Source organism: Sorex araneus, chromosome 9, assembly GCF_027595985.1.
Source record: "Sorex araneus isolate mSorAra2 chromosome 9, mSorAra2.pri, whole genome shotgun sequence".
Lineage (NCBI taxonomy): Eukaryota > Metazoa > Chordata > Mammalia > Eulipotyphla > Soricidae > Sorex > Sorex araneus.
Genome location: NC_073310.1, coordinates 2,425,288 through 2,439,652, shown reverse-complemented (window position 1 = coordinate 2,439,652; position 14,365 = coordinate 2,425,288). Strand labels below are relative to the sequence as shown.

Below are 14,365 nucleotides of genomic sequence, written 5' to 3'. Positions count from 1 at the left end.
TCCAGCAGTACTTGGGGCTCCCAAGCTCAGTGCTCTAGAGATGCTTCCAAGAGCACTTGGGTGAGCAGGGGGTGCGAGGGGTCACGAGGTTCCGGCGTGGGGAGCTGCTCTTCAGCCCCGGACCCATCACCTCAGCCCCATGGATAACCTGTCTTTTGTTTTGGGGTCACACTCAGCAGTGCTCAGGGTTTGCTCCCGGCATGCTTTTGGCGGGGGGAAATACGGGGTGTGGGGACCGTACCCGGTTCTGCTGCGTGCAGGTGAGCACATTACCCGCTGTGCTCTCTGAAAACAACCGCCATGCCTTCCTCCTAGTGCTGGACGGTTCAGCTCAAGGCCTCACAGAGAACCCGTCACATGCCCTACAGGGTTCAGCCTCAGGTCCTGACACACAACCCGTCACGTGCCTTACAGGGTTCAGCCTCAGGTCCTGACACACAACCTGTCACGTGCCCTACCACGGCGGATCTTTAAGTACAACCTGAAAAACAAGAGTGCAGTTAAGCTCAGGAATTTTGTGGTTTGTGGTGCTGGGGATCAAACTTGGGGCCTCACACATGAAAATGATTAGAAATGAATTATTAGGGAAGGGACCCATGTGGCCATGCTTGAGGGACCACGCATGGCTGGCACCCCGGCCCGAACTCCCCACATGCCAGTCCCTGCTATGGCTTCCCTTACACACTTTGATTTGGGGTCACCCCAGTGATGCTCGGATGCCTGACTCTACACTCGGGGGTCACTCCACCTGGGTTGGGGGACCTATGGGGTATCCAGAGGGGATCAAACCCGGGCTGGCGACATGCCATGCAAGCACCCTAAAACCGCTGTACATCTTCCTGCGCACTTCCCTCTGACAGAACAAAACTAGTGTAAGACTAAAGAGCCTGCAGGTCACAGACCTACGAAACCGGTTAAGTTGGTGGCCAGACCCCAGCCAGGAGCGAGGAAGCCCAGGATTAGCCTCGACAGGTAGTGACTCCGGTGCGGGGGCCAGGCTGCATGGGGCAGGGTTCTGAGCTTCACTGAAGTGCCCTCTCACTGCTCATGATCAACCTTACACCAAGGTTGCCGGTAAGTTTTGAGGGGAAGGGATCGTGTCCACATCCTATTGATGCACGCTGTGGACGGTTCTGTTGGCGGCTGTGCTTCTTTGCATGAGTATATGGCTGCAGGGGGGACGCTGTCGTGTCAGGCACCCATGGGCTTGAGCACGGAGCTCCTGCAGGTAAGGGGAGGCTCAAGATGGATTGATTTCATCCTGTTTCTAACCAGGTATCAGCAAGATTTTCCTGTGGCCAATAAAAGTAAATATTCAGGTTCTGCAGTCTCTGGTGACAGAACCCCACCAGGGAGTGTGAAAGCAGCCTTAGATGATATGGAAAAGAAAGGCCGGGGCTTCGCTCCAATGTAACGATGCACGAAAATCTGAATCCCACGGAATTTTCATGTCAAAAATAATTGAAGGCTGTGGGCCAGGGAAGCCGCTCAGCGAGCTGGAGCACAGGCTTTGCACGCTGGATTGCGGGCATGGCCCCCATGACCCTGAGACCCCGGGCACAGCTTGATGGGGTCCCTATGCTGTGCTGGAGTAGCTCCTGAGGCCACAGTGGTCCCCAAACCGAACAATTACACTGTGGGGGCTGGAGAGGGCAGGGCGCTTGCTTTGACACAGGCTGACCCAGGTTTGATCCCCGGCACCATGTGGTCCGCCCCCCCCCCCCCCAAGTCCTGCCAGGAATGATCAGAGCCAGGAGGAAAGTCCTGAGCACGGCCAGGTGTGGTCCCCCCCAAAGAAACAAAATTCACTGAAACCTTTTAGGATTGCAAAACAATTTTGAACTGGCAGCGTCATTAAGAATCAGGCAGTAGCCTCATTTGCCCTGAAGACCAGCTCCTCTGTTCTAAAGCACAAGTTCATTTTTATGGTGTTGAGGGTTTGGGCCGCACCCCTCACTACCATGCTCTGGCCTGCGCTAGGACTAGCTGCAGGCTCCCCTCCCCTCCCATGCTCTCCCTCTGGCCTGAGAGGTTTGAGTCTGTTGGGGGACTATGGCTGCTGCATGATCGTGTCAGAATCCATCATTACCCGAGTAGCTCCTTCCCTTCACCAAGGTTCAAAGGGTCCTTAAAAGAATCACAGTTGAGAACACCAAGAGTTCTCAACTCCCTCAAGCACCCCACTCCCAAGTTAAGGGGCTGGAGCAATAGCACAGCGGGTAGGGCGTTTGCCTTGCACGCGGCCGACCCGGGTTCAATTCCCAGCATCCCATATGGTCCCCTGAGCACCGCCAGGGGTGACTCCTGAGTGCAGAGCCAGGAGTAACCCCTGTGCATCGCCGGGTGTGACCCAAAACCAAGTTAATGGTTTTTGATTCGATTTTGCTTTGAGGTCACACCCAACAGTGCTCGGAGATTATTCTTGGCAGTGCTCAGTGGATCATAAGAGGTTCTGGGTATTGGGAAAGCCACAAGCAAGGCAAGCGCCTTCCCCGCTGTACTGTCTCATGATTCTTTAATAACCAAGGGCCGCACCTGCTAGCATTCAGGGCTTACTCCTGGCTGGGCTCTGAGGAACAAATGGGGTGCCGGGATCAAATCCAGGTCAGCCATGTGCAAGGCCAGCACCCAACCTGCTGTACTCTCTCCAGCCCCCAGACTTGGTCTCTTCAGCCTGATTCTCTATGGACAGAAACCAAGACACTGGAAGATGTAGCCCACCCAATTTCCTATCAGTACTTCCAAAGAATACTTGCATAAACACAGACTACGAGTGAATCTTGTAACCAAGGGTAAAGATATTAGAGCATTCACTTTGCCCTCCAAGGACAAGATAGTAGAGGGAAGATGCTTGCTTGCCTTGCATGCGGCCGATCTGGGTTGAGTCCTGGCACCACAGATGGTCCCCACAGCACCACCAAGAATGAGCCCTGAGCATCAATGGTTGTGGCCGACCAAAGATCCTGAAGAAACTGGCAAGGAGAGGACCTCAGAAAAAGGGCCTTGACTCAGAAGAGGAACTGCTAAGGTGTGTTCTCATTTGACAAGCAAGCAAGCACAAGCAAAGCCCGGGGTCCTTTCTTAGAGCAAGCTACACAGAAGCTGCCTTACCTTGGGGCCCGGTTTGCAGGAAGCAGCTGAATCAGGAAGCTGAACCCAGGAACGCACTTGACGCCCGGAGTGGGCAGCATTCAGAGGACGAAGCCAACTTGCTGAGAACTGGACTAAAAATAAGCATTTGCACATGTCTTTGAGCCTCTCCTCAGAGCCCTCCCCAGATGGCTTCACATCATGCTCCCAAATGACGAGCTGATAAATATTCACTCGGATGGAAATGAGGCTGAGCAGGCACCACCCCCGGGGGCTCTCCACACCTATGAGGCGATGCCCCCCTTGTTCCTGGGCTCCAGTCCCCAGAAACACACGGCTCAGGTTGCAGCCCTCTTCCTCCGATGAGGGTATCTCTACCAGAGCTGGTTGTACCGCAGGGGCTTACACGGTGCTATGTGGTTTTCTTTGAAATTTTATTTTTATAAAGTTGCTCACAATAATTACATTCAGTATCTCAACACCAATCCCACCACCGTTATTTCCAATTTTCCCAGCATCACCAAGTCTGCCTCAAAGGCAGATGCTAATAATCTATTTTGTATTGCTTGTTATAAATGACTGAAAATGATCCAAAATGTTTCCTTAGAAGAAAGTGTGAAAATTGTTGTATCTCACCTTGGAGCCATTAAACCCTGCCTAAGGTCACCGTGCGGGACCGAGCTGTGTGTGGAGCCGCGGGGCACAGACAGAGCTGCTGACGGCACCTGCCATGTCCACAGTGAGGCTGGAAGGAGATGGGAACTGGCAGAGAATCCATGTGGGCTCAGGACAAGATGGGATTCGCATTTCCTCTTCCTGGGAATACCTGATAAAGGTCATTCATTTCCATTAAAAAAAACAAAACCCTGACTGGAGTGATAGCACAGTGGGTAGGAGGGTAGGGCGTTTGTTTGCCTTGCATGTGGCCACCCTGGGTTCAAATCCCAGCATCCCATATGGTCCCCTGAGCACCGCCAGGAGTAATTCCTAAGTGCAGAACCAGGAGTAACTCCTGTGCATCGCCAGGTGTGACCCAAAAAGAAAAAAAAAAAAAAAACACAAAACCCTGAGTTTCCTTCAAACTCAGTTATTTTGATTAAAGAAAAAAAACCTTCCCACTTGTTTTTCAAATATCCAATTAGTGCATGTAGTTAGCCGATTAAATTCCCCTACACATTCACAACTTACAAACTGGGTGGAAGCCTCTAACGTATTTCAAGCTACAGATCAAGTATGATTCTCTCACTCACTTTGGAAACGGTTTGTGTGTGACCCCATGTGCATCGCCAGGTGTGACTCAAAAACATACAAACAAACAAAACCAACAATGTCAACACACAACGGTCCACACCAGTGGAAGCTGCTCCTAGGGGCACTGACAGGCTCAAAAGGGTTAGAATCCAGATAAACAAAACACGGAGAGGCAGCGTAGTAGCCAGTTTAATTTATTTAAGAATTTTACCCAAAAAAGGGGAAAACAAAACAAAACAAAAATAAAATACAGTAACATAAAACGAAATACAGAATTTGTTAAGCTTCATGTTGATCAGTTTTGCCAGTAAGGGTGATCAAACCTCACTAATGCAGCCAATACAGTTTTATTGCATGAGGCCCCATATTTTTAAAGTCACATATGAAAATGGCTGGAACAATGTCTTCTGGATTAGTGCTGTGTCACCGTGGCAGGGTGGCGAAGCAGTGCATATCAGCAGCAGTGGCCGACGCTGACAGACATTCAAAACAGAGGAACAATACAAAAAGGGAGAGTCAAAGGAAGAACAAGAATCAAACAAACACATAGTTTACGTCCTTTTTTATCAAATAGTCTTTGGATTCCATCCTGCTGTTTCCGGATACGTGGTCCGCTTCCTAAGGGAGGAAGGGCCAGGCCTACGTATGTACACAGGAGCCTTCGCTCCGCAGCGGTGAGCCTGGCAGGTACAGCACCCCCTCCCCGCTCCCAACTGATGCAGGTACAAGTGTTATTGAAAAACAGTATCAGTAGTTCGGAATCAGGATAAACCATGAATCAATGACTTCCCCTCCCCCCAGGAGGGTGAGACGGCAAGTGTGCTAGGTAGAAAAAAAGCTCTTTGCTCCCAAACGTGGGAGTCAGAAAGGAAGGTTCAAGCCTCAACTGCTTCAGCGTAGCGACAATGGGTACAGCACAGAGACCCGCAGGGAAGGAAGGTGGAAAGGTGAGCCAGGGCCATTCTGCTTGAGGGACGGAACTGCAGAAACGAAGGCTCACCCAGCCCTCCGCTCTGCGGGGACCCAACAACGCCAGAGACGCCCGGGGATGGAAGCGGAGTGGCATGGTTCTGAACCGGGATCACAAGAGAACTAATCTCAGACGGGCCAGAGTCATGACAAATTAGGTTCCAAAGACTCAACTTTTAAATTTCCAACAAACCTACCAGCAGTAATGAGTAGAACAGTACAAGAATGAAAGGCCTTTGAAACGCTCACAGCACTTTGCTGAAAAGTTACGGAGAAATCTTCCTCTCTCAAAAGTGCAAAGTCTATAAAAAGCGGCTGCTCGCCTCCCTGCTGCTGCCCGTTTTCATAATCCGCCCCTGGGATTCCTACGAGACGACACTAACGACCAGACAGAGAAGGCCCTGAGGGCTGGAGCGCCTGCACCCTGTGGTCCCATGCACGGAACCAGGAGCAGCCTCTGGCTGAAATTATGGTGTCATCAGATGTGATACCACCGTGACACGCGTGTGCGTGGAGACAACTCAGCTCCTAGATCTTTGGCGGTCCTAGTCGGGATGCGTGAGGATAGTGAGGCGGGGACGCTTCTTGCCCGGTCTCCTCCGTCTTGCCCTCGACACTGTACCAACCCCCGAGTAGAAGGCTGGGAAGGTGGCAGTGTTGCTCTCCTCTTGGAGAAACAGGAACAGCTTTCTCGGCGTGCCTTCTCCAGCCAGACAGCAGCTCGCGGGGCATGCTCGCACTACCAAGTCAGTTTCTGACGAGCACCTGAGGCGAGGCAGCCAGGCACACTTCTGAACTCAACAGCAGTGGGCCAGAAACTGCTTCCCACATGACAAGATTCCCTGTGCTGGACAGCTGCACTGACCCAGAATCTGGTGCAGGCCTGAACAACCACCTTCACGGGCGGGAGGCAAGCTGGGTCTGCTGGAGAGGCAAGTCTGATCCCAAACTCACTGAAGAAGTTAGAGGCGCTCAGAAGTCTTGAGAAGAAATCAATTTTAGGTGAAAACATCAAGCTCACTCACTAGAGCTTCCAAAGAGCAACACAAATGAGCAGAACTAGTCATATAATGACAGTATCAGAAATTGCACTCAAGTACGTCTCCCCAATATAACGCATTGCACACAGTAAAAATTGGTAATAAAAATGCAAAACACAATCAGGCATGTTGAAAAATATTAATGAGACAGAAAAATTCTATCTACAGTAAAGATGCAAATGTGAATTCTAAAATATCTGAACAACTTCAACTGAAAGGCTTTTCATACTTTTCTACATTAAAAAAGATGCTTCACATGGGAAGTCAAGAAAAGAATAAATAGGATTGAAGGGAAGAGGGAAAGGGGAAAAACGAGTGGGTGGATCCTCATTTACAAGAAATATTTACATTCAGAATTCAAAAGAACTCAACATTTCTATATATACACATTATGTACATATATATAAGTACAGCATAAAATTAGAAGTTGGTTTTGGATTTTACCTCAAGTACTCAGAAAAGGATTATTAGCTAGCTTGGGCTGGGGTATCTAGAGGTGTTTCTTCACTGACATGTCCTGAAGAAACATGTGTATTACACAACTGGCATCCAATGAGAATTGTTTGTAGACAGCTCTGCTTCAGCTGTAGCTTAATACGGACTGCTTGCTGTACTCCAGCAGCTAAGCATACAGGGTGTGCGAGAGCCCAGACGCAGGATGGGTGGCCCACAAACGTCTATCGTCACAGTGATCCCTCAGCCACTGGAATGCCTGGCTTGGCCTAACTGGATCCTAGCTAGCAGAGACTCACGTGTAGCACCATGCACGGAAGCAAAGACACTCATTAGAAAAGGGTTCTGACAGAAAGCTTCATCGTAATATCTCTAAGAAAAAGGACCTCAGCCCTCCAACTGCCGCCAGGGACAAAGCTCTGAACTGGGGGTGGGCGGGGAAAGAGAATGAGCTCCTTTGTTCCACTTATAAAAATTCAGGTGCATCAACATCTGATCTTGCGCTAACCTGGACAATTCGAGGGTGGGGTAAGGCTTCTGCTATACGACTCTAAATGCTGCTCCGGTATCCTTTATTTGTCCTGCCCCTTACAACTCACATGGACACTAGCAAAAAAAACACCGCAGGAATTAGAAAACTGTGCCTCTGAAATCCTACATTCTCCTGGGGCTTGGTAATCTACAACTTTTGCCTCTACAGGGGAAGGAAGCAAAATGAATCTATTGTGGCAACTCAGAAAGATTACTGAAGTGCTATTCAACTGAGCTGGAATAAATACACACACAATATATATATATATATATATTACACTGCGCTGAGTGTAAGTTCTTGCTAATTTATATACAGATATAAAGACACTGAAAAAAGGTATCTGCAATTAAGCAGCAAAAAAGGGAAAACTGCTCAAGATGCTTTTCGATCAAATAATGTTTAAAAAATACTTCAATAATACTTTTAGGAATCTGCTTTATTGACAGGAGCTGGATAATTGCACTAAGCTGCTAATAAAGATCTTGTGTATAAGAGACTGTTAAGTGAGGGGAACACAATTTTCCGGAACACCTGAGCAGCTCTGGACTGGACATTCTCTTTCAGTACAACTGACCTTGAAAAGACTGACATAGTTTATCATCAAATCTTCCTGCTCAGAGCCATCCTGCCCAATGTGGAGAACAGGCCTTGGAGAAGCCTATGGACTCATTAGGTTCAGCCAGGCCCTCGGCTCAGAAGTCTTACCCAGACCCTGGCATGAAAGAACCTCATTTTAGTACTTAGTTGTTGCTAAGTCCTGATTTTCTGACTGAGGAGGACCTGTGTGCTGGCCTCCAGGCTGGACACGCTGCAGCTGCTGACTCAGAAAGGGCGCAGTGTGACAGGGGTCAGGTGATCCCCGAGCAGCCTAGCCGGGTGTGTGGCCTGCTGTGCTGAGCTCCACACCCAGTCACACTGTTGGTCTTTTCAAAGTCCACTAGGAGAGATCTAAGCCTAATTTCTGAGCCTATCTTGGAAACAAACTGTTTGACAAAGAACAGAGCACACACAGGCCCAGTGCATCAAGAGAGCAATTCCAAGAACAAACACTGCATCATGAATCCTAAGAGTCAATTAACTGCCTGCTCAAGAATTCTCATACTGGTGTTTCTTTAAATTAAATTTGAAAAAACAAAAACAAAAACAAGACACACACTAGAGAAAGCGGGAGTCTGAACCTTTCATTTTAACAAATGGGCAAAGGAGCAGATGAGCATGTTTCCTGCTCCGGCTCTGGTTCCCCTAAGAGCATGGCCGGAAGCTCAGCGGCAAGCGTGCATAAAGAGGAGCTAAGTGGGAGTCTTGCTCAGGTGCAGTTATTCTGCTCTTGGCAGCCGATGGCTGAGGGGCCCGAGCCGGCTCCTGCGTGCGGTTCCCGGGCTTCTTGCCGGAGACAGGACTAGACTGAGGCTCGAGAGACTGCATCCACGGGGCAAAGAAGGCCAAAGAACAAAGATGTTTCTCAGGTTGTTCTCTTAGGCATCGAGAATAAGGAAATCAAAAGAAAACATACGGTGAACTTGACATGACCAAACTCGGGTTAAAACAAATCCGAGGGGGAGGAAAGCCATAGCTTCCCACCGAACATTCATCTCACGTGTTCTGTGAGGAGTCCAAAGAGCAACAAGAAGAGCCCAAGCTGAGAGCTACTCCCGAGCGCTCTCGCTGCAGTCCTTCCTCACAGCGCCTCCTGCCCGCAGAGGCCACTCAGGCTGCTTCTGAAGGGACGAGGCCTAAACAAGAGTCCACTTCTTGTTTGTACAATAACTTTTTATTTAACATCTACAAGACTCTGCGATCCTGCAGCTTTTGACCAGATTTATACAGTCAAGTTTTCAATAGTGCAACCTGTGCAAGCAAAAAAAAAAAAAAAAAAAAAAAGGAAAGAAAAAACCCACCAAAACAAAAACAAAAAGCAAAAATGGGAAAAAGAACGAGAAAATAAAAAACAAACAACAATTGCCCCCTCACATGTTTTTATAAACATCTATTATAGGCGAAACAAAACTTATCCATATTATAGATAAGTATCTATTCACATTTGTACATTACCATTTTTAACTGCTTGAGATAAACTCTACAATGTCTTACAACAATTAAACAATATTCAAGTTACTGAGTAACAATAATAACAAACAAAAAAAAAACATACAGCAGAAGCCTCAAGTGTTTCCTCATTGTCTAGATTATAACTCAAGTACAGTTTCCTTTTTTATGAGTGACAAAGCAAAATAAGACAATGAAGTTTAAAAAAATATATATTGTTCGCAAGATGGAAGCAGATTTGTATTCTTACTAAAACTATATTTAAGTTAAGGAAATGTAATCTTAAGAAAAGCAGGCTTGCAGCCATTTTGCAGCACACATTAGGAATACTATTAATACATTAAAATTAACTTTTAAGACTTTTATCACAAAAAAAGTATGTACTCATTACCTGGACCAGAAACCTGGGTAGGAGAATGGGGAGGGGGGTGGGAAGGGAATGATGGGAAGGGGGTCTAAAGGGTGAGAAGCAATACCCAGGTAGAAACATTTAAACACTATAAAAATGCAATAACCAATGCTGTACATCTACAAACGTCTCTCTCCGTGTCTTGACTTCTGTGTTAATCTCGTGTACGCATGCTTTCAAAGACATGCACAGTCAGAACAAAACTAGAAAAGAACCTGAATGCATGATATGCAACCCTTTCATTTCATGCTTATAAATCTATTATTGAATAAGTTGGAGAAAGAAACCAATATATATTCTAGTTATAGACTCAAAACACATGCATCCGGGATGACTCCCTGGGAACGGCATGGATGTACTGCATTAACCCTGAGCACTGTAAAACATCAAAGGAAAGCCAGTCCGGGACGGTCCAAGCGTTTCTACACCAGTAGTGGTTTGTAGCCTTCACAGACTCACCGACAGACTGACACACACGGAGCGCACAGCCCTCTGCTCACCCGAGGGAAGCGTGTGGGGAGTACCCTGGGAAGCGCAGGAAAGACGCGTGCCCCGTGGGCACTGCTGACCTTCAGGGTTACGGTCTACTCCCGATCTGTCCTTATTCCCCCGCCCCAAAATTAACGAGAGCACAACTGAAAAATATATATATAATTCTTTGGAAACGGTCCCTGATTTTTATGCCAGTGATCTGCTTCCACGGCATTCAGACACATCCAGGCGGGAGGTTCTAGGCGTTGCTCAGGCTGGCGATGCTCTGCGGGTGGCGCTGCTGCCAGAGCTGCTTCTGCTGCACTGCGAGCTGCTGAGACTGGTCTGAGGTTGACAAGAGATTTACAAGAGGAGACACACAGTTTGCTGGAATGATCAAACCTGCAATTAGACACCAAAATTTATAAAAGCCATGTGCAGGAGAAAGCCCCCTATTTTGTTTATTTTTGATGGAAAGTGATTCTTAACCACCAGGTAAAAGATTCTCTTAAGCATTACTCAGGATACTGCAAATGCGGTTTAAAAACAGACCAGGGCAACCACCTTATTTTACAGCTCTTCATTGTTCAAAAGTAGCCTCGTAGTAAACGGGATGAACAAGATTCCACACAAAACCGAGAGGACACTGACCAACTGAAATGGTGGGTGAGAAATGACCCGGGTCCTCAGCAGGGGCAACCATGAAGACCTAATCCTGCGCACAGCTGAGTGTGTCCCATCGCCTGGGGGTGCCAGAAGGGTAAGCAGAGGGCATTCCTACAAACTATCTCCACAGCGGCCACAGTGAAAGACTATCTTCTCTGGCAGATTAGAGACTCCAGAACAGCGGAGTCAGGGAAGGCGCAGTAGAGTGTTCATGTGAACAAATTGGTACAACCATACCAGTTAAAGGATGTAACCAGGCCAGAGCAATATTACAGCGGGGAGGGCACGCGGCTGACCCGGATTTGATCCTGGGCATATCAAGTGGTCCCCCAAGCACTACCAGGAGTAATTCCTGAGTGCAGAGCTAGGAGTATCCGAGCATCGCTGGGTGTGACCCAAAACCCTCCCCCACACCCAAAAACAAAGGTTGTTAACCCCTCCTAAGTGTGAGTTAGGGGCTTAAAGTTCCAGACAAACTTATATACTTGTGGTGCCTATCTCCCCCGTAAGGTGAACACAGAATTACAGGAAGAATCTTTTAATTTTGAAATGTTAGCAACTAATTCAAACCTCCCAATAATAGGGGTTTGAGCAATAGCACAGCAGGGAGGACATTTGCCTTGCAGGCGGTCAACCCAAATTGGATCCCCAGCATTCCATATTCACCCCTGAGCACTGCCAGGAGTAACCCGAGCATTGCTGGGTGTAACCCAAAAAGTTAAACACAAACCAAAACACTTCCCAATAATAAAAAACACTTAAGGGATAAAAAATATATTCAAGGATTGACTTTGGCCTAAAGCCAAGCTGCTACCCCTGATACAGAGGAATGATTTGAATGTGATAATATCAAAGCCCAGGGCAGAGCTTCCCAAACAAACTTGGCTTTTGGCCCTTCAGAAAAAACAAACAAAAACAAAAACAAACTCAACTCATTAGAAAATCAAGGCCCAAGGAGCTTGCTGAGACTTAAGTGCTGTGTTTAGGGAAAGAGCAGCAAGGCCAGGGAAAGAGGGTCCAGCGGGGGCACCCTGGAAACTCACTTCCTAATGCAAAGAAGTGCCCCTCAACGCACTCAAGGCTACTACACCTACTGCCCCTAATCCAAGGTAGGTTCCTATAAAAGCAGGAGTGGCATCTCATCTGCTCCTCTGACTCCTCCCTGCACAGACCTGCAGTTCCACTAGCTCGGCTGGACCCCAAGAACGTGAAACGACAGACTCCAGAGAATGCTGAGCAAAAGGCGGAACTTGATAGTGACAGTAAAGAGGAAAGAAAAGCATCTGAAGGCAGCATGACAGCAATGACAATAGCATAACTAGGGCGGGAATTAACCATTCAGAAGTGTGACTACTGATGAAGCCTCAAGAGCGTATGTGAGCGTATATGCCCCACTACTTGATCAGGGGAGAAAGTTCCAGGCTGACAGAAGCACAATACGGGGAAAAACTCAGTTACCCACATCTCAAACCAAAATGACTCACCTACTATCCGCTGTCCGTCTTCTGTTCTTAGTCGAACTATCTGCATTTTCACATTTGTGCCACTGACAGAGGCTAGAACACCTTCCACTTTTGTCCAGACGCTTAGTACTGAGCCACATAATACATAGTACGTGCGGCAACGTAGGCCTATTTCACAAACCAATCCCAAACTTGCTTTTTTGCAATTGCCGCGCCTAAAATAAAAGGGTGGTGGTGAAACAGACATGCAAATATAACATATATGCATATAATACACAAACACAGAGGCTACCCACACAGCAAATGGAAATGTAGTAACATCATTCCCCTTCACTAACAGTTTCCTGGATCACAACGTCGTCCCTGTGTTGGCCAAGACTAGCCAAGCACTGCATGTTCTGTATCTGCCACATGGTACCCTGAGACAACTGCCTGGGGTTACTCCCAATACAAGGACTTTCCCCAAGAAGAGTATGTGATTCACAGACACTAAATAAACACAAGTGAAAACTCCATCCCATGGCTGATCTGTTCACATAACCTGAACTCACTGTGCTCGGGCAGGAGCAGCAGGCCAGCAGGCAGAGCACCTGCCTTGCACACGGTCATTCCCAGTGCCTCACACCTCCAAACCCCACCAGGAGAGGCCCCTGAGCTCAGAGCCAGAGGTAAGTCCTGACTACAGCCAAGTGTGTCCCAAAAACCAAAAGCAAACAACAAAAATCCCAGAGAGCGAAGAAGAGGTTTTCAGATGGACCTTGAGAACACTTAAATAAATTTAGGAAGCACAAAATACTGACCAGTAAGCATGCGTGCAGGTATCTGCAGATGAATTATACTGATCTAACCAGTGGGCCAGGGCATCATCGGAGACAACCTGTGAAAGTTAGACAAAATATTCCACTGAAATAGTACTTTAGCTGTCCCAGCTGGCCTCCATCCCCTGCAGCGAGTCACCCGTCTCTCTCCAGAAACCACCTTGGGCTCTCCACTGGCACAACTGTGGCTTATTTCTAAGGTTGGTCATGATGCATCTTTCTCTGGAATGAAGTTTTCAAGCAGCTAAATTCTAACATTTTAACAAGTGAAAAATACTGGGAAGGAAAGAAGAAAAGTAATACTACTTATAAAAACAGTAACTCCCAGTAATGTTACAAAGAAGCCATTTTAGTTTAGCTACAAATTGTAGCAAAATACAGACAGACAGACAGACAGACAGACACACACACACACACACACACACACACACGAGACGCAAGCGCGTCTTAAAAATAGTGAGCACTGGAAGCTTCCTTTTCTGCAATACAAGTGGATTCAATTATCACCTTACAAGTTTCTTAATGCTTGATAACACTGACCACTGGTTATTAATCAAGTTGACGTTGTTTCTAAAATAATTTTCGAGGAACCTTGAAACATAGGTTGATAAAAATAATTTCACAAATGCACAAAGGTCTCCGTAACAGTTTCAAGATTAAACAAATACTCAGTGTACAAATAAAAAAAAATTACCTTCTTATATTTCTTTTTTAGATCAGCGTAGATTTCTAATTTGAGTTGTTTCCCAGTATTAGGCCTATAAACCAAGAAAAGCTTCTTCTTAGGGTTCACTTCTTTAACTAAAATGGCAGTTTTCTTGTTATTTCTTATCTAAGAAAAAAAAGTAAGAAAATATATGAGATTTTGATACTGCATAAGTTGATCTGCTTGCTTCTGAAACCAGCACACCGGCAGCAATCATGCAAAAGACTGCCCACATGCCAAATACATCGGGAACAGGAGATGAGATGTAGCTGTCTTGCCAAGGGGGAAGCTCTCGGCAGGGAATGTGATATAGTAGCAGAGCACAGAACTCTCAATGTATGAGGTCTGAGGATGATCCCCTCAATCATTTAAGAGGGTGAGGGGGAAAGATGGCTCTAAGGGGCTTTAAGTGTCTATTATGCTTGGGGCTAGAGTGACAGCACAGCGGGTA

The 14,365-nt window shown here is 47.1% G+C and overlaps 1 protein-coding gene across 4 annotated transcripts in view; it reads right to left on the bottom strand.

Moving 5' to 3' along the window:
• Positions 1–4,519: 4,519 nt before the first annotated feature.
• SBNO1 (strawberry notch homolog 1) overlaps positions 4,520–14,365 on the bottom strand; it is a 64,432-nt gene continuing 54,586 nt past the window's right edge. For all 4 annotated transcript variants that reach the window (XM_055146728.1, XM_055146729.1, XM_055146730.1 and 1 more), the window contains 4 exons: positions 13,903–14,040; positions 13,191–13,267; positions 12,412–12,605; positions 4,520–10,663 (listed from right to left, as the gene is read on the bottom strand). In XM_055146728.1, coding sequence (XP_055002703.1) covers positions 10,521–10,663; positions 12,412–12,605; positions 13,191–13,267; positions 13,903–14,040 — 552 coding nt within the window. In that variant the 3' untranslated portion in view covers positions 4,520–10,520. The remainder of the gene's footprint in view (positions 10,664–12,411; positions 12,606–13,190; positions 13,268–13,902; positions 14,041–14,365) is intronic.